Raw genomic sequence first — 18,509 nt, 5'->3', positions numbered from 1 at the left:
GATGGACCACATTTTCTAAGGACTCTCCCTATGAACCTCAACCTGGTACCCGCCTTACCAAAAATTAATTTTATATGGTCATTCCACTTCAAATCGTTCTGCACGCATACTCCCAGATATTTTACAGAAGTAACTGCTACCAGTGTTTGTTCCGTTATCATTTAATCATACAATAAAAGAACCTTCTTTCTATGTATTCGCAATACATTACATTTGTCTATGTTAAGGGTCAGTTGCCACTCCGTGCACCATGTGCCTATCCGCTGCAGATCTTCCTGCATTTCGCTGCAATTTTCTAATGCTGCAACTTCTCTGTGTACTACAGCATCATCCGCGAAAAGCCGCATGGAACTTCCTACACTGTGAACTGTGAAGAAAAATACATCAACCTGCACGTCCTTAAATGGTTCAAATGGCTCTGAGCACTATGGGACATTACTGCTGTGGTCATCAGTCCCCTAGAACTTAGCACTACTTAAACTTATTTAACCTAAAGACATCACACACACCCATGCCCGCGGCAGGATTCTAACCTGCGGCCGTAGTGGTCGCGCGGTTCCATACTGTAGCGCCTAGACCGCTCGGCCACCCCGGCCGGCGCACGTCCTCGAATACTACTTGATGGCAAGCGTCCGTTATGTGATTGTATCTGAAATATAGGAACGGGAAAGAAAGGGAAAGACTGCGTAGGATACTAGTGGCTTCCAGCCGCAAAGCAGTCTGTTTGGGTTTGTATGTTCGTAACGCCACGTGGTGCTCTGTATGAAAATCTCTGACTGCGCTGTGTGCAGTCTGTGGCTGGTTGGACTCACTTTTGCAATATTCGCTAGTGTAGCTTCGGGCAGTTCGATGTGATCAGCCCGTAGCGTTCGGCTGTTGGAGGTGAGCCGCCAGGCACTTCATCGTGAACAGCAGAGTAATCACGTAGATGTAGATGTAGAAATTTGTCAACAGTCATAATAGACTACAGTTCTAGTAACACAGTATTGTTTGCGGATGTGAAGATAGGCTTAGGAGCATGTTAGTCCATCTTTCCCACACAATACAGTGAACATTTTCTTGGTGAATACCCGTCCGACGGAGTCCATTCATGATTCACGTAACCGAAAAGGTTTCCGTGGTCGTAACTCATCAACGTGGAGAGGGAGTCTGTTTTCTGCTACGGCGTGTTTTTCAACAGCTTACATGGAGGTACATTTTTAAAACTTCTCTGGACTGTTTGACGATTACACAATATTCAAAATTCATTTCTCATTTCGGACATGAAGATACGAATTTGCAGTTGAATCTGAAATATGTAAACAAGATTAGAACACCTCTGCAAAACCGCTGCTGATGATATAGCAACGTCTTGAACCTGTCTCAAAAGGTATAATTTGTAAGTAGGCTGTTTAGTTTTTTATGTTAGTAATGCCATGTAGTGGTTCAAATGGTTCTGTGCACTATGGGACTTAACTTCTGAGGTCATCAGTCCCCTAGAACTTAGAACTACTTAAACCTAACTAACCTAAGAACATCACACACATCGATGCCCGTGGCAGGATTCGAACCTGCGACCGTAGCGGTCGCGCGGTTCCACACTGTAGTGCCTAGAACCGCTCGGCCACCCCGCTCGGCGCCATTTAGTGCTGTGTATGAAAAGTGCTCTGTCTGCAGTCTGTGAGTAGTTGGACTCATTGTTGGAATATTCGCTTGTGTAGTGCTGGGAAGGTGGATGTTAACAGCGCTTAGCGATGGACAGTTGGAGGTGAGCCACGAGCAATGGTGGATGTGGGGAGAGAGATACCAGAGTTTTGAGAGGCTACTATGGTTCAAATGGCTCTGAGCACTATGCGACTTAACTTCTGAGGTCATTAGTCACCTAGAACTTAGAACTAATTAAACCTAACTAATCTGAGGACATCACACGCATCCTTGCCCGAGGCAGGATTCGAACATGCTACCGTAGCTGTCTCTCGGTTCCAGACTGTGGCGCCTAGAACCGCACGGCCACTCCGGCCGGCCGAAAGGTTACTATAAGCGGACGATCTGGATGTGTGTCCGCCAGAGAAAGGAAATTTGTAAGACTGGATGTCATGAACTGATATATAGTTTATAGCTTTTGAACACTATTAAGGCAAATACTGTCTCAGGTAGCACCTGAAGAAGGCAACGAGTTACGTGGCCGAAATATTGTGCCAGAGCGACACAAACATCCGGCAGTAGACCCGATTATTCCACATGTGAAGATCTCACCGGCAAAGCCTGAAGAGTTACACATTGTTTGTTCTCTATCAAAATCTTTCATTTGATAACTATACCTATCAGTAGTTAGTGCCTTCAGTAGTTATAATATTTTATTTAGCTGGCAGTATTGGCGCTCGCTGTATTGCAGTAGTTCGAGTAAAGAAGATTTTTGTGAGATAAGTGATTCATGAATTGTTCAGGTTATTGTTAGTCAGGGCCATTCTTTTGCGGGGATTATTGAAAGTCAGATTGCTTTGCGCTAAATATATAGTGTGTCAGTTTAGTGATGGTCAAAACTGTTTGAGTACCTTCAGTTTTTCTCAGCTGTTTGAAAATCTTATAACGTAAGACTTTTTTCAGCACTGTCATTCTTTACATTCAAAGGAGAAATTACAAGGGCACTGTGGTAATGCTGTGGCGAATGTTGAACATTGTGCCGAGTTTGTTTCAGTATGGTGCACTAATATCGTCCGAATTCCTATGGCAATCAATAATTTGCGAGTAGGGGGTTAATGGACGAAGGACGCTGCACTACAGCGTGGGGTAAGTAAGAAATTTACATTAGTCACGAGCCGTGACCGGATGGCACAAAGAGACACAATGTTTCCGGTCGGTGCAGTGGATAACTCAACAACACAACTGGCCTTCTTCTGTGGTGAGGCGCACACACCTTGTTTGCCTCTCGCCTGTTGTGCTGCTTGCGAGCGAACGCATTTGTTTACTTCTGCCTAGCGACTTGTCTCAGAATCCGACCCATGGAACATCAAGGCGTTTTCTTACCGCCAAGCTGCAATTAAATTAACTTTTCCTATGTATCACGAGCGACCGAAGGCGTTTTATACGGGATGAAGTGCGTCTCCCGCCACAAGATGTTCTCGGAATTCGTTTTTCGATCCTCAGTACTACTATGTGCATAAGTCGGCCGAGGTGGCCGAGCGGTTCTAGCCGCTACAGTCTGGAACCGCGAGACCGCTACGGTCGCAGGTTCGAATACTGCCTCGGGCATGGATGTGTGTGATGTCCTTAGGTTAGTTAGGTTTAAGTGGTTCTAAGTTCTAGGAGACTGATGACCTGTCAAGTTATGATACTCTGACCGATATACAGGGTGGTCCATTGATCGTGACCGGGTCAAATATCTCACGAAATAAGCATCAAACGAAAAAACTACAAAGAACGGAGCTCGTCTAGCTTGAAGGGGGAAACCAGATGGCGCTATGGTTGGCCCGCTAGATGGCGCAGCCATAAGTCAAATGGATATCAACTGCGTTTTTTTAAAAATAGGAACTCCCATTTTTTGTTACATATTCGTGTAGTACGTAAAGAGATATGAATGTTTTAGTTGGACCACTTTTTTCACTTTGTGATAGATGGCGCTGTAATAGTCACAAACGTATAAGTACGTGGTATCACGTAACATTTAGCCAGTGTGAACGTTATTTGCTACGTGATACATTACCCGTCTTAAAATGGACGTTTACCAACTGCGGAAAAGGTCGATATCGTGTTCATGTATGGCTATTGTGATCAAAATGCCCAACGGGCGTGTGCTATGTAAGCTGCTCGGTATCTTGGACGACATCATCCAAGTATCCGAACCATGCGTCGGATAGTTACGTTATTTAAGGAAACAGGAAGTGTTCAGACACATGTGAAACGTCAACCACGATCTGCAACAAATGATGATGCCCAAGTAGTTGTTTTAGCTACTGTCGCGGCTAATCAGACAAACTGCGCGAGAATCGGGAATCTCAAAAACGTCGGTGTTGGGAATGCTACATCAACATCGATTGCACCCGTACCATATTTCGGTGCACCAGAAATCGCATGGCGACGACTTTGAACGTCGTGTACAGTTCTGCCACTGGGCACAAGAGAAATTACGGGACGATGACAGACCCTTAGCACGCGTTCTATTTTGCGACGAAGCGTCATTCACCATCAGCAATAACGTAAAGGGGAGGAAGGATAATAGGCCCCCATTTTATCAATGGCAAACTAAATGGTGCAATGTATGCTGATTTCCTACGTAATATTCTACCGATGTTAGTACAAGATGTTTCACTGCATGACAGAATGACGATGTACTTCCAATATGATGGATGTCAGGCACATAGCTCGCGTGTGGTTGAAGCGGTATTGAATAGCATATTTCATGACAGGTGGATTGGTCGTCGAAGCACCATACCATGGCCCGCACGTACACCGGATCTGAAGTCCTCGGATTTCTTTCTGTGGGGAAAGTTGAAGGATATTTGCTATCGTGATCCACCGACAACGCCTGACAACATGCGTCAGCGCTTTGTCAATGCATGTGCGAACATTACGGAAGGCGAACTACTGGCTGCAGAGAGGAATGTCGTTACAAGTATTGCCAAATGCATTGAGGCTGGCGGACATCATTTTGAGCATTTATTGCATTAATGTGGCATTTACAGGTAATCATGCTGTAGCACCATGCGTTCTCAGAAATGATAAGTGCGCAAAGGTACATGTATCACATTGGAACAACCGAAATAAAATGTTCAAAAGTACCTACGGTATGGATTTTAATTTAAGAAAACCTACCTGTTACCAACTGTTCGTCTAAAATTTTGAGCCATATGTTTGTGACTACTACAGTTCCATCTATCACAAAGCGAAAAAAGTGGTCCAACTAAAACATTCATATTTCTTTACGTACTACATGAATACGTAATAAAAAATGGGGGTTCCTATTTTTAAAAAACGCATTTAATATCCGTTTGACCCATGGCAGCACCATCTAGCGGTCCAACCATAGCGCCATCTGGTTTCCCCCTTCAAGCTAGACAAGTTTCGTTCTTTGTTGTTTTTCCGTTTCACGCTTATTTCGTGAGATACTTGCCCCAGTCATGATCAATAGAGCACCCTGTATAGGGACTGTCTTGGCTGATCACACTAGTTTTGGCCTCCGAACGTTGTGAGTTTTCGAACTCCCATTGGAAGTGCCGTCAGGCAGAGTGGTGGCCGCCTTTAAATTCCTATGGTAACGTCGTCAGGCAAGTGGCTGAGGCGTGGAAGACGTGTGAAACATTCCGTGTCCTCAGTGGTGTCCGTTTGTCAAAAACTGAGCTACGGAAACACGTGCCTTAGTTAGTGCTGGCTGCAGGGCTGTCGTCACGTACGATGGCTAACCGCGCACCTGTTCAGGTTTCGGCTGAGAAGGCCATGTCCGTTCTTAACGTCTCCGACGTAGACTGGTTCAGAGGCCGATCGGAGGCGGCACTCTTCCTCTAGCGCCCACCTCTACGTTAAGCATTCGCGGCGGGGCTGCCTGCTGCGCCTTCTGAATCACTCGGTGCCAGCGTCGACTCCTCTCGACGACCCAATTGACTTTCGCCTGTCTCTCCTACACTCCTGCCAGAGGCAATACAAATGAACGATGACAGACAGCAGGCACAACCTTTCTGTCCCGACCCCATGGTTGTTAATTACGGAGCTGCACTTACCTCCGCTTTTCTGCCATCTGGCCACATGTCTGACGATAGCAGCCCTCCGTCCGACATGGAACGGCATGTTAGGGAGTAACGGTCGCCGTGGAAACGGAATAGGCAACGCCGTACCCCTTCTGATGACTTAATCCATCGGATGTCTGCACAGTATGACGACCATGCTACTGATGAAACGCTGTCCTCTTACGCCCTGACACCTGACAAAGAGATGTCCTTCCGCGCCTCCATCTCCAGTCTCCGGACACCGACCTTTCCCCGCCTGCGCCGGCCAGTGTGGCCGAGCAGTTCTAGGCGCTTCAGTCTGGAACCGCGCGATCGCTTCGGTCGCAGGTTCTAATTCTGCCTCGGGCATGGATGTGTGTGATGTCCTTAGATTAGTTAGGTTTCAGTAGTTCTACGTTCTAGGGGACTGATGACCTTTGATGTTAAGTCCCATAGTGCTCAGAGCCATTTGAACCATTTCCCCTTCTGTGTCTGATGCGACTGCCTCCCTTTCTATGTCTGGCGCTACCTGTGGTCTCACCTCTGATAGTGTTCCACTGAACTGGCCCAGTGAGAAGTCTATCTCCTGGAGGGACGACTTCGATGATGAGGATGGATGTTCTGGAAGTGTACAGAGTGGTGGACGCCCCTTGGTGGGGTTGGCTCCCTCTCAATCACAGTGACGTACCTTTCCGTGGGGGACTAACAGGGAGTTCCCTGTGTTTCCACCGTGTTTGAATCGCCTGTCCTCCTGACGACGGCAGCAATCCAGACTTACCCCACAGCCACGGTCAGTGTCAACACCACTCACTTATGCCACAAACTGGCTTTATTCCATGACATGCTGTATGCTGATGACGTTGCCGTGGCTCTCCTTCTGGAGGTGCACGTTGCAACTTTCTGTGCTCCCTATGGTTTTACTGTACAGCACAAGTCCTTCACGCCTCCCCTACTGGTAGTGGTGTGGCGATCCTCTTACATGACGGTATCCTCGCTGATGCAGATACCTATCTCCTTGATGTCAGAGGTACTGTTCTCATGTTTAGTGGTGTCAGAATCTCCAGTGCCTAGGCGCCATCTGGTTCGAGTCGTCGTTATGAACTTTCCACCTTCCCCTCAGACACAGTCATGACTCTCTTCCGGGGTCAGCAGGATGAACTGATCAACCGCACTGAGGCACTCAAAGACCAACTACCACGTCACTCTCGATGCGCGACGCTAGCGACCATTCTCCAGTACCTCAACCTAGTGGATTCTTCACCCGGCTTCTGGCAGTTCATAGAGACCACGTGGACAGCTTTCCGTCGACTCTGTGATGCCTATCAGTCTGCCCTGTCTTGGTGGGTGCTCTGTGCAAAGCCAGCCCTCTACAAGGCCTTGATAGGTTACGGAAGGTAAGCCGCAGCGTGGCTGCGGCCGACTCAGGAATTCTGTTTCACCATTCTCTGGAAATGTACTATGACGCTGTATGCGCCAGAGCGCCTGGCGATGGTGTATTGTGCCAAGGACAGCTCACACCCCTCTCTCGCCGCCACCTTGAAAGAGCTGTGGTCAGGTTGTGCACATATGATGGGTTAATGCAAGAGAGTCCATCTATGTGTCATGTCATAGCGGAACGACGTTACCGCCGGAGGACTTTGGTTAAGGTTCTTACGACCGATGATGGGCAGCGGTTTGATACCCAGCGGGATATCTGGCCTGCCATCCAGGCACGTTATGTTATGCTGTACTCCCAACAACGCCACCACCCTGCCAATATTACGGCGGTCTCCAACCTTCCCCTTGGCTCGGTTCCAGTGGATGTGACGATGGATCTGCTTGCTAACGTCACAGAGAACGAAGTCCATGATGCCATCCAGGCGGATTCTGTAAACAGGCCGCCGACTGGAGTTTTATTGGACATTTCGTCCTCTTCTGGCGCCAGTGCTGACGGAAATTCGCCACGACCTTGTGTCACCTTTCGTGCCGATTCCAAATGGCTTCCTCGATGCTTTCCTCATTCCCATTCACGAGCCTCAGGGTACCTCACGGATATGTGTTTACCGCTCTTTGACGTTACTCAACAGCGGCACATGGATCTGTTGGCTGCGAGGCTTAAATGGACAGCTCGGTACATGGTTTCCCCCCGATCAAAATTCTTTGGAAGGTGCCAATAACATCCGCACTGCCCTCTGGGGACATAATAGCTCTTGCTCACGCACGTCGTGGGCCTTGGCATCAGCCAGGCGTTAGATCAAGTTGATCATGACTACCTGGAAACAGTGCTCCGCAATATGGGCTACCCTGATACTACCGTCGACGTCGTAGTACGTCTCCTTCGTGGAGCTACGTTTGTGAACTTTACAATGGCCATCTCACTCCTCCCTTCACGATCTGTCGATCAGCGCGTCAAGGCTGCCCGCTCTCTGCGCTGTCGTGTGCCATGAAACAATCACTATGCGGCCTCCAACAACGCCTCTCTGGGATATCTCTCGGTGACCGTGTATTCAGCTGCACCGCTTGTGCAGACGACCTCGTCATCGTTCTTCGAAGCGGTGCTGAGGTCAGGGAGTTACTGGCATGGGTTACCATCTACGCGAAGCTTCTGGTAGCTGCTTTCCCATTAGGCATAGCCACTCCCTATTTTGCCATCAATTGCTCGTAGCATGCTACCGGCATTAGGTTCATTTGTTTGGCACGGTTTGCTGTTCAAATTAAGATATGAAACCCTCTCCGTCCCTCGGTGCAGGATAGGTTTAGGTCTGTATCATGTGCTTGACAGAGTGGTAGCCCTTTTCATTAGTTCTCACACGGCATCGTGGTACAGTTGTCCTATGTGCTTTACCATCGTATTGCTGGAGACCCTTGCAGCACACTCTCACTCAGCGCCTATCTAGTTTCGCAAGCCCCGCCGCCCTTCTTCTACTTCCGCCACTTTTTCCCCGAACAGAAGTACACTCCTGGAAATTGAAATAAGAACACCGTGAATTCATTGTCCCAGGAAGGGGAAACTTTATTGACACATTCCTGGGGTCAGATACATCACATGATCACACTGACAGAACCACAGGCACATAGACACAGCCAACAGAGCATGCACAATGTCGGCACTAGTACAGTGTATATCCACCTTTCGCACCAATGCAGGCTGCTATTCTCCCATGGAGACGATCGTAGAGATGCTGGATGTAGTCCTGTGGAACGGCTTGCCATGCCATTTCCACCTGGCGCCTCAGTTGGACCAGTGTTCGTGCTGGACGAGCAGACCGCGTGAGACGACGCTTCATCCAGTCCCAAACATGCTCAATGGTAGACAGATCCGGAGATCTTGCTGGCCAGGGTAGTTGACTTACACCTTCTAGAGCACGTTGGGTGGCACGGGATACATGCGGACGTGCAGTGTCCTGTTGGAACAGCAAGTTCCCTTGCCGGTCTAGGAATGGTAGAACGATGGGTTCGATGACGGTTTGGATGTACCGTGCACTATTCAGTGTCCCCTCGACGATCACCAGAGGTGTACGGCCAGTGTAGGAGATCGCTCCCCACACCATGATGCCGGGTGTTGGCCCTGTGTGCCTCGGTCGTATGCAGTCCTGATTGTGGCGCTCACCTGCACGGCACCAAACACGCATACGACCATCATTGGCACCAAGGCAGAAGCGACTCTCATCGCTGAAGACGACACGTCTCCATTCGTCCCTCCATTCACGCTTGTCGCAACACCACTGGAGGCGGGCTGTACGATGTTGGGGCGTGAGCGGAAGACGGCCTAACGGTGTGCGGGACCGTAGCCCATCTTCATGGAGAAGGTTGCGAATGGTCCTCGCCGATACCCCAGGAGCAACAGTGTCCCTAATTTGCTGGGAAGTGGCGAAGCGGTCCCCTACGGTACTGCGTAGGATCCTACGGTCTTGGCGTGCATCCGTGCATCGCTGCGGTCCGGTGCCAGGTCGACGGGCACGTGCACCTTCCGCCGACCACTGGCGACAACATCGATGTACTGTGGAGACCTCACGCCCCACGTGTTGAGCAATTCGGCGGTACGTCCACCCGGCCTCCCGCATGCCCACTATACGCCCTCGCTCAAAGTCCGCCAACTGTACATACGGTTCACGTCCACGCTGTCGCGGCAAGCTACCAGTGTTAAAGACTGCGATGGAGCTCCGTATACCACGGCAAACTGGCTGACACTGACGGCGGCGGTGCACAAATGCTGCGCAGCTAGCGCCATTCGACGGCCAACACCGCGGTTCCTGGTGTGTCCGCTGTGCCGTGCGTGTGATCATTGCTTGTACAGCCCTCTCGCAGTGTCCGGAGCAAGTATGGTGGATCTGACACACCGGTGTCAATGTGTTCTTTTTTTCCATTTCCAGGAGTGTATGTCCGTACTGTGATAGTGACAGCGCAGCGATCTATGGCTTCCTTCAGCAGCACCGGTCACCGAATGTGGTTGAGGGGAAGCATCCAAACGTCGACTGCCGTGCCATTTGGCTATCGGTGGGCGCTCCTTATCTTGACACTAACGTCCAGTCTGCACGGTACCTTGCCAATGGGGAGCAAGTATGTCGATCACACCTTCACAGGATTCACGTCGCAGACACCCCGTTGTGTGTCGCCTGTGATGTTTTGGGCTCAGAAGAGCATCGCCTAGTGTGCAGATCGTCAATAGGTGTCTGGTTCGTGATGTGACAGATGTTGTCTCTAGTTACCTGTACGACTTCTCATCAGATACCTACTCAAACGCTCCTCTTTCCGGACACGGGATACTTCCCGCAAGCGAAGACGAACTCCACTCTGTAAAGTACATTTGTAGACCGCAGCTCAGTACTTGTTTGCTGTTGGTGAAAAAAGTATCCCTGATATTTGGCAGTTCCTTAATGAGCACCGTTGTGCAGTTCGCAAACCAGAACACAGACAGTTTTTCTCCAATTTCGTTTGCTGTCTTCCTTAATCCATCCCAGGCCCGGGGTGTTCCTGTCATGAAGAGTTGATCCCCGCCTCTTCCACACTTAGAATCGATATATTCTCTGGTCATCAGAATGTTCTAACGTCTTCCTGCGCCCTCCTCTTCGTGACGCCGGTTTCCTGCTATTCTCGGTGCTGTTAATGTTACAGAAATAAGGGATTCGAATGCCTCGAAAGTTAAAAAGAAAGAGAGAGAGGTAACAGTTCGTGGGAAGCAGTAAATCCGCGTTCGATCCTGCTTAGGCGCAAATTCTCAACTTTTGCCACACTATTTCCCAACGCACTGTGCACATGGAAGTCATTAATTTCCCTATCCATCCTCTCCCTTTCCTTGTCATTCCTCTAAAGCATATACAATGTATAGACCAGCCGTGCCATCACGAGTGGCATCTCTTCCGTCGGACATAACCCATATTACATATATGATACGTATGTATACACGCATGCGTTATTTGATTGACTTCTCTTAGTACAAGCTCATCCTGCAAACAAGGAAACCGCTCTTCCTGTCTCAGTCGTATTCTGTGACGGAAAATAGCTCAGACTGCAGGTTCTCCATCGTGATTGGAGGGTACACATATCCAAAGCAATTCACCGCCAAGGACAAAGCTGGCCCTTAAAATCCCAAAACTATTAATGCAGCATGAAACAAACGTGGAATTGGCAAGAAGGATACTACATCCTTCTATAGCAATGAAAGTACGAATTAAGCACTCTATGTTGATTTCTCATTCACAAATCGTATCCGAATGTTTACTGAATATAAAAAAAACTTGTATTATAGCTCGTGTAAAAGGCCCAGTCACTGATGTTGGAAAAACAAATATTGGTATTGGGAAGGTAAGTTCGGAGAAACCTTCGGTGAGAGAAGAAATACTTCAGGTGATCGAAGGTAGAAGAAAGTACAAAAATGTTCAAGTAAAGGCAGGAATATACCAATATTAATCACTTAGCAATTAAAGCGCAGGGAAGGCAACACGAAATGACTGCAGGGAAAATGAGACGAAATCGAAAAAAAAAAAATTCAGAACGACTGAATCAGCATGCAGCAAAGTCAAAAAATCTTTCTGTGAAATTAAAAGCAAGCCTGGTAACATTAAAAGCGCATTGGCATTGCTACTGTTAAACGCAGAGGAAAGAACTTATAAGCGGCAATATTAGACTAAAGGAGGAATTGTTTAATGGCACAACAGAAGAACAAATAGGGAGTCGATACGGAGGAGACAGGGTTCATTATTGGAGCCCGAATTTAAAAGACCTTTGGGAGATAAAATTAGGCAGAAGGAATAACAACATTCAATCATTGGGAGAATTGGCAACAGAATGACTATTCAGATTGGTGGTAGAGTCTATGAGACTGGTGACGTATCATCATATTTTCGGAAAACAATCATCCACACAAGTCCGAAAACAGCAAGAGCTGATAAGTGCTAGAACTGTTGCACAATCAGCTTAACATTTCACGCATCAAAGCTGCTAACAATTCACAGGAGAATACAAAAAAAGAAAATTGAGGATCTGTTAGCTGACGATTAGTTTGGCTTTAGTACAGGAAAAGGAAGCAGAGGTGCAGTTCTGACGTTGCGGCTGATAATGGAAGCAAGACTGAAGAAAAATTGAGACACGTTCATTGTCGACCTGGAAAAAGGGTTCGATAATGTCATATGGTGCAAGATGGTAGAAATTCTGAGACAAATAAGGGTAAGCTATAGGAAAAGATAGGTAACATACAATATACACAAAACCTAAGAGGGAACAAATATAGTGGAAGCCCAAGAACGAAGTACACGGGTTAAAAAGGGTGTAAGACAGGGATGTAGTCTTTCACACCAGCTTTTCAATCTGTACATCGAAGAAGCAATGACGGATATAAAAGAGAAATTGAAGAGTGGGATCAATGTTCTGGACCATAAGATATGAATGGTTAGATTCGCTGTCAACATTGCTAACCTCAATGAAAGTGAGGAAGAATTACAGGGTGTGTTGAATGGAACGAACAGTCCAATGAGAACAGCAAATGGATTGAGAGTAAACATAAAAAAGACGACAGTAATGAGAAGTAGCAGAAATGAGGGTAGCGGGATACTTAACAACAAAATTAGTGATCACGAAGTAGACAAAAGTAAGGAATTCTGCCACCTTGGAAGCAAAATAACCCATGACAGACAAAGAATGGAAGACGTAAAATCAGATTAGCACTAATAAAAAGGCCATTTCTGGCCAGGAGAAGCCCACTAATATCAAGCAAAGGTCTTAAATTGAAGAAAAAATTTCTTAGAGCGTACGTTTGTAGCTCAGAACTGTACGTCAATGAATCATGCAAAATAGAAAACGGAAGGATTAACCAAGTGTTTGAGATATGGTGTTGTAGAAGAAAGTTGAAAATTAGGTGGACTGAGAAGATAAGGAATGAGGAGGTTCTCCGCAGAATTGCCGAAGAAAGGAAATTATGAAAAAGACACACCTAATACAAAGGTTCATCATCTTATTATGGAAACCTTCGAAAAAAGTTATCACCACCTAGATGTGTTTGAAAGTAGGGGATAGTGTTGTACTTTGGCACACTTTACAGACTCCCGACTGTGGCCACCGCTGTAATAGATGTTTAATATATTTTCTTATTCCATTTTGAAACGAAGGCATTCACTATTCATGTTTCACGGTTTTTTCCTGAAATTACAAAAATTAATCTGGAAAACGAAGGTTTATACAAATGCGAAAACATGGTCCAAGGTACACAATGGTCATGTATCTAGCAACAAATATCAGACTGAAATTTAAAAGAGTTACAGACGAGTAAATCTTGTCAATAATGTGTTTAATAGTCTACCTGTTACATTATTACTCTACTAAGCGCCAATAATCAGTAAGTGAAATCAAATTAAACAGAACTATTATAAAAATACATTTTGAAATGGTAGCTATTGGAAAATACCACAAATTTCCATTTTTAAGACATATAAAATCGTAAGGACATTAAAGAAATTCAGTTCGTTTGCAAATGTAACATGTTCTACAATAGAAGACTTTCTCCTGTTCCAAGGTACAAGAAGTTGGACGACAAACGAAGTATGGTTTACCTGTCCACGTGTTATATAAATAGTTCTAAAAACATATAGCATTTTACGCACCATAAAATTCTCTAACTGATGAATTAACAACATCCCTTAAATAGCGTTAACATATTTTACAGTATCTAAATGTGTAGAACCCGAAATATTTTCAAATGCTGCTCAAAATGCAACCTCGTGTGTAATAACAACAAATTTAGAAAATTGATTATGGTGGCCCTAATGAGCATTCGTTCACGTGATTCTAAAATCAGTCGCTGAAACACCGACCAAAAAACAACACGTGTTCCTAAGTACTCTGTCCCTTAGGTACAACACTCTCCCCTACTCGACAGTCGATGTACTAACGAGTATATGAGTGAGCAGAAACAAGAATCTGGCCTGATACTGTGTAAAACGTTATTCTATTAATACTTCAAAACTAAATGTTCATGTGAACTTTTCTCTTGTTGGGTATGAGGCATCCGCCACCAAAAGTTTTATGTGATACGTCCAACGTACACCTTCCGTCCAAACGGTTCCGAGATTGATTTTATGCCTGCGGTACAAGAGAGACTACGGTGGCAACTTGAATTAACAACTGTAAACATTAGACGTGCATTCCACGAATCAGATGAGAGCAGAAAGTGTTAAGTAGTGGACGTACGGCCGTAGTTTCTCGAAGTTGTTGTGTCACAACTCGCAATGGAGCAACATCCCTATACCATGTGTTGAAGACACATCCAGAACGATTAGAAGGAAAGAAAAGTGGTTCAAAATTTGTCCCGAACAACTGGACTCCCAAAGAAAAACAAGGACCCGTCGACTCCAGCAGCGACTTGACTGAATTGCAAAACGCTGGCCGTTCTTTTCTAAAAAGAAATCAACACGGGTGACGAGACTTCGTGTTATCAATACGAACCTGCCACAGAACGAGACGGTGCAGAAATTCACATGAAGAGTCAGCGCTTTGACAGAGTAACTGACATTCAAGCTAGTGTGATGCATGAGTTGAACAACATTCCAAAGAAGAGCATTTTTGAAAGTTTCATCTACATCTACATCTACATCCGTACTCCGCAAGCCACCTGACGGTGTGTGGCGGAGGGTACCCTGAGTACCTCTATCGGTTCTCCCTTCTATTCCAGTCTCGTATTGTACGTGGAAAGAAGGATTGTCGGTATGCTTCTGTGTGGGCTCTAATCTCTCTGATTTTATCCTCATGGTCTCTTCGCGAGATATACGTAGGAGGGAGCAATATACTGCTTGACTCTTCGGTGAAGGTATGTTCTCGAAACTTCAACAAAAGCCCGTACCGAGCTACTGAGCGTCTCTCCTGCAGAGTCTTCCACTGGAGTTTATCTATCATCTCCGTAACGCTTTCGCAATTACTAAATGATCCTGTAACGAAGCGCGCTGCTCTCCGTTGGATCTTCTCTATCTCTTCTATCAACCCTACCTGGTGCGGATCCCACACTGCTGAGCAGTATTCAAGCATTGGGCGAACAATGGTTACACGAGCGTTCTGGGCGTTGTACTCAGATTGGGAAGGGGAGGGGGGCTGTGTAGGTCACCTTTTCTCTCTTGATTTGCAAATCCAGTCTCGAAACGTTTGTGACTGACAGGCTGTCTATACAGGACCTAGGCTTAGACAGGGTGGTCAGAGTGTTAAAAGATGTTACAATATGCAGGAATGGCTGAGGCTTATAAGTCCCAGGTAATAAAAGTGGCAGCACACCAGCCAAATAAATAAATATAACGTAATATGCCTACTATATAGGAGTGTCTATAAATAATAATTTAAAGTGAAACGACCACATCAATCTAGTTGTTGAGACGGCAGGAAACGGACTGACATTTATTTGTTGAATCTTAAGAAAGTTTAATTCATCAACGAAGGGGTTTCGCCGTTCGAAATATTCTTCAGCAATACTCTTCAGTCTTAGGGCTGACATATAAAATACCGAGAACCCACCTTCGAATATAGGTCAAGAATCACGTTACACCCTCTATTTGTTGTCTCTAAATCTAAGATGTGCTTTCAGTAAGCAAGGCTTTTATTCTGGGCCTGAACTATTAGCACAACATATGTCAGGTACTACAACGAACAAGGGATAATTTTGATTTCTGCCAGAAACGTACGCACAAGTGTGTTTCGTCCTCCAATGTATCCGATACAATGCAGATTCGGAGTTTTGAAGATTTGTGAATATGTTAGCTCGAGGATTTGACTGATAACAATGCAGTTCTGCCCATGAAACTATTTCCTTCAGTTTAGCCTCTTTCATCTTCTTACCAACTAGTATTAAAGCAATGATTTTATGACCAACGAGATAGCTGGATTTTTTGGATGGCTATCCTGTAGGAGCTTGTTACACTTGTTCTGAAAACTATTCCAGGGACTCTAACAAAGTTTCAAAGAATATACTGCATAACATAAAACCTACTTAGAGAGTAAAAATTTAAACGATAGACTACATTTATAGGTAACGAGTCACATTACTCAATAATTCTCCCTCTCCCGGTCACGGAGTATTTTCTCAAAAATCTCACACATGACAGATAGCACAATATAAATGGCTTTGAACTACCAAACAGGTTATAATAATTTACTAGAAGAATATATTTCTAGAGAAAAGACCATGGCAGAGATTACTTATGGTGCGCTTTTCAACAAATTCCTTCCGCTTGTCTGAGAAAATGTCGGATTTGTTCCTGAGATCCATCTCAGAAACATAGCTCGAACATAGTTCAGTCACAAAAATTTACAGGGTCACATTTACAAGATAAGTAGACTGATGACAGTATTTCTTACCTTTACGTGATCTGGCCTTTAGCAGAATGAACATAGAAACATTATAATGAAGTGAGCATCACGTGTGGACCACATGTAACAGGGAATAGGGGAATATATAACCACACCGTGACGTCACTTCCTTCTGTGTGAACTACACATTCGGTTAGTACAATAACTACATTTTAGTGACAGCATCGATGTTGTTTGGTTTTACCAGAAAAGGGTGATAAAATTCATGATGAAAGGAAGAATAGAGAAAGATGTATAATTCATTGAGATAATAATAAAAAAATGTTTTTTAACATACCTGTAAAATTTTTGTCTTGGATGACTCGTTACCGGGTGGCAGATGGGCGTTAGCGACAACGAGGTATCGCTCTACATCACTAGATGTTACAAGAGCCAGTTTCACTATCAGTCCGCAGTTCACAATCCCCACCAGTGGATCGACATAGTCAGCGCTGATGTACTCCACTAACCGAAACAATTTCGGCCTGTAATAGATGGTCAGCCCGTCCATATCCATCGGAGTCCTTGGTTTCATTATGCCGAGATAGCCAAGATCGTTCATGTAATTCAACATGTCCATACTGTCGATCTCCATTTCTTGAAAGCACATAATGTCTGCATTCAGGTCGTAAATTTCCTTTGCCAGTTTAGGGCCTCTGAATTCCCACATTACCGACTGAGGATTGAAGCTATGAAGCACTTCTGGATTATTTTCAAGCGTCCGTTGCGAAAGAATATTATAGCTCATTATGCTGAACAGAACTTTACCTGAACAAGGATTAGCACGATTCAGGTAACCTGTGAACTCCCAAGCACGTTCGAACGTCGTTGCGTTTGCTACAGAATTCGTATTCGTAGCTATGCTGTCTTTCCTACCGGCCGTTGTTTCTGACTGCTTCACGTGTTTTTCAGAATCTTCCCCATTCTGTTTATTTGTATTTTCAGCCTGCTGAACATCAGTAAGTTTACTTTCATGCAGTTCTTGTCGTGATGTCACTGTTTCCGTTTCATTCTGCAGTGGCTCATTTTCACGTTTTTCACTAACAAACTCGCAATTTGTTTCAGTATTTGCTTCAGTGGAACCCATAACAACATGAATTCTACACGAACTTCACGTATTGATCGCTTTGTAGATCCTTTCGCAAAATAACTAGCACCAGCTGTTCAGTTTTCTGCTAAACTGCTGACTAATCAAAGATGTTTAATGTACGGCATAATTGCAAAGAGCATTTACTACGAAACAGATTATTCGCAATATCTCTGTTGCCTCCATCTTGGAGATGATATTAATCGGCGTACTCGTAACTCCTAAAAAGACGAAGAAAGTACTCCAGCACTTAAAGATGAAAATATCTTTCTCCTTTGATTATAATTCTGTCTTAAGAAAACTTCGTATCCTAATGCAACAATAACAATATCCAATTTTATATTTCATGTTTCAACGAATGTAACCCTTAGTAACCAATAATTTTCTTAATACCATAAAAGGAACTGTTTACGCGCCTCTTTAAAGCACCACCTTCGAAATATCTAAAGTTTTCTTCATTAACTGGTGGATAAATCTTACTCTCTGAGGACAAACGGAAATTAAAGTTCATGATACAACCAGCTGGCGTTAAACACTGACAAAAGGTACATGACGACTGATACGTAATTCAATCATATGGCCTCCTAGATGTCTAGCCGTACTATTTCTTATTATGAACTATTTCTATATAGCTCAGGTCGCATATCAAGACATTATATCATAAGCACAGGTTATTAAGTATAGCAATATACTCTTAAAGCAACTAGACAAAATGTCAGTTATTTATAATTTACCATGAAGAAAGTTTTTGTTCCTACTGAAGACTTTAACTGCATATTTACAACATAAATACGATACTGTGCTGTAACTCATAAATACTACAGATGTCTGAGCCAGCTATTGAAACTTGTTAGGTCGAAAAACAAGTTCTAGCTAGGTATTCGATAAAATGGTTCAAATGGCTCTGAGCACTATGTGACTTAACTTCTGAGATCATCAGTCGC

The 18,509-nt window shown here is 45.0% G+C and overlaps 1 protein-coding gene across 1 annotated transcript in view; it reads right to left on the bottom strand.

Annotated features, from left to right (window-relative positions):
- The window catches only part of LOC126285057 (protein angel homolog 2-like), a 66,510-nt gene extending 48,945 nt beyond the window's left edge, over positions 1-17,565 (bottom strand). Inside the window, exon 1 of the mRNA XM_049984402.1 lies at positions 16,777-17,565. Coding sequence (XP_049840359.1) covers positions 16,777-17,565 — 789 coding nt within the window. The remainder of the gene's footprint in view (positions 1-16,776) is intronic.
- Between the last annotated feature and the right edge of the window lie 944 nt (positions 17,566-18,509).

The sequence above is a fragment of the Schistocerca gregaria genome, chromosome 1, assembly GCF_023897955.1.
Source record: "Schistocerca gregaria isolate iqSchGreg1 chromosome 1, iqSchGreg1.2, whole genome shotgun sequence".
Taxonomy (NCBI): Eukaryota; Metazoa; Arthropoda; class Insecta; order Orthoptera; family Acrididae; genus Schistocerca; species Schistocerca gregaria.
Note: the sequence above shows the minus strand (reverse complement) of the source record. Positions and strands in the feature narration are given on the sequence as shown.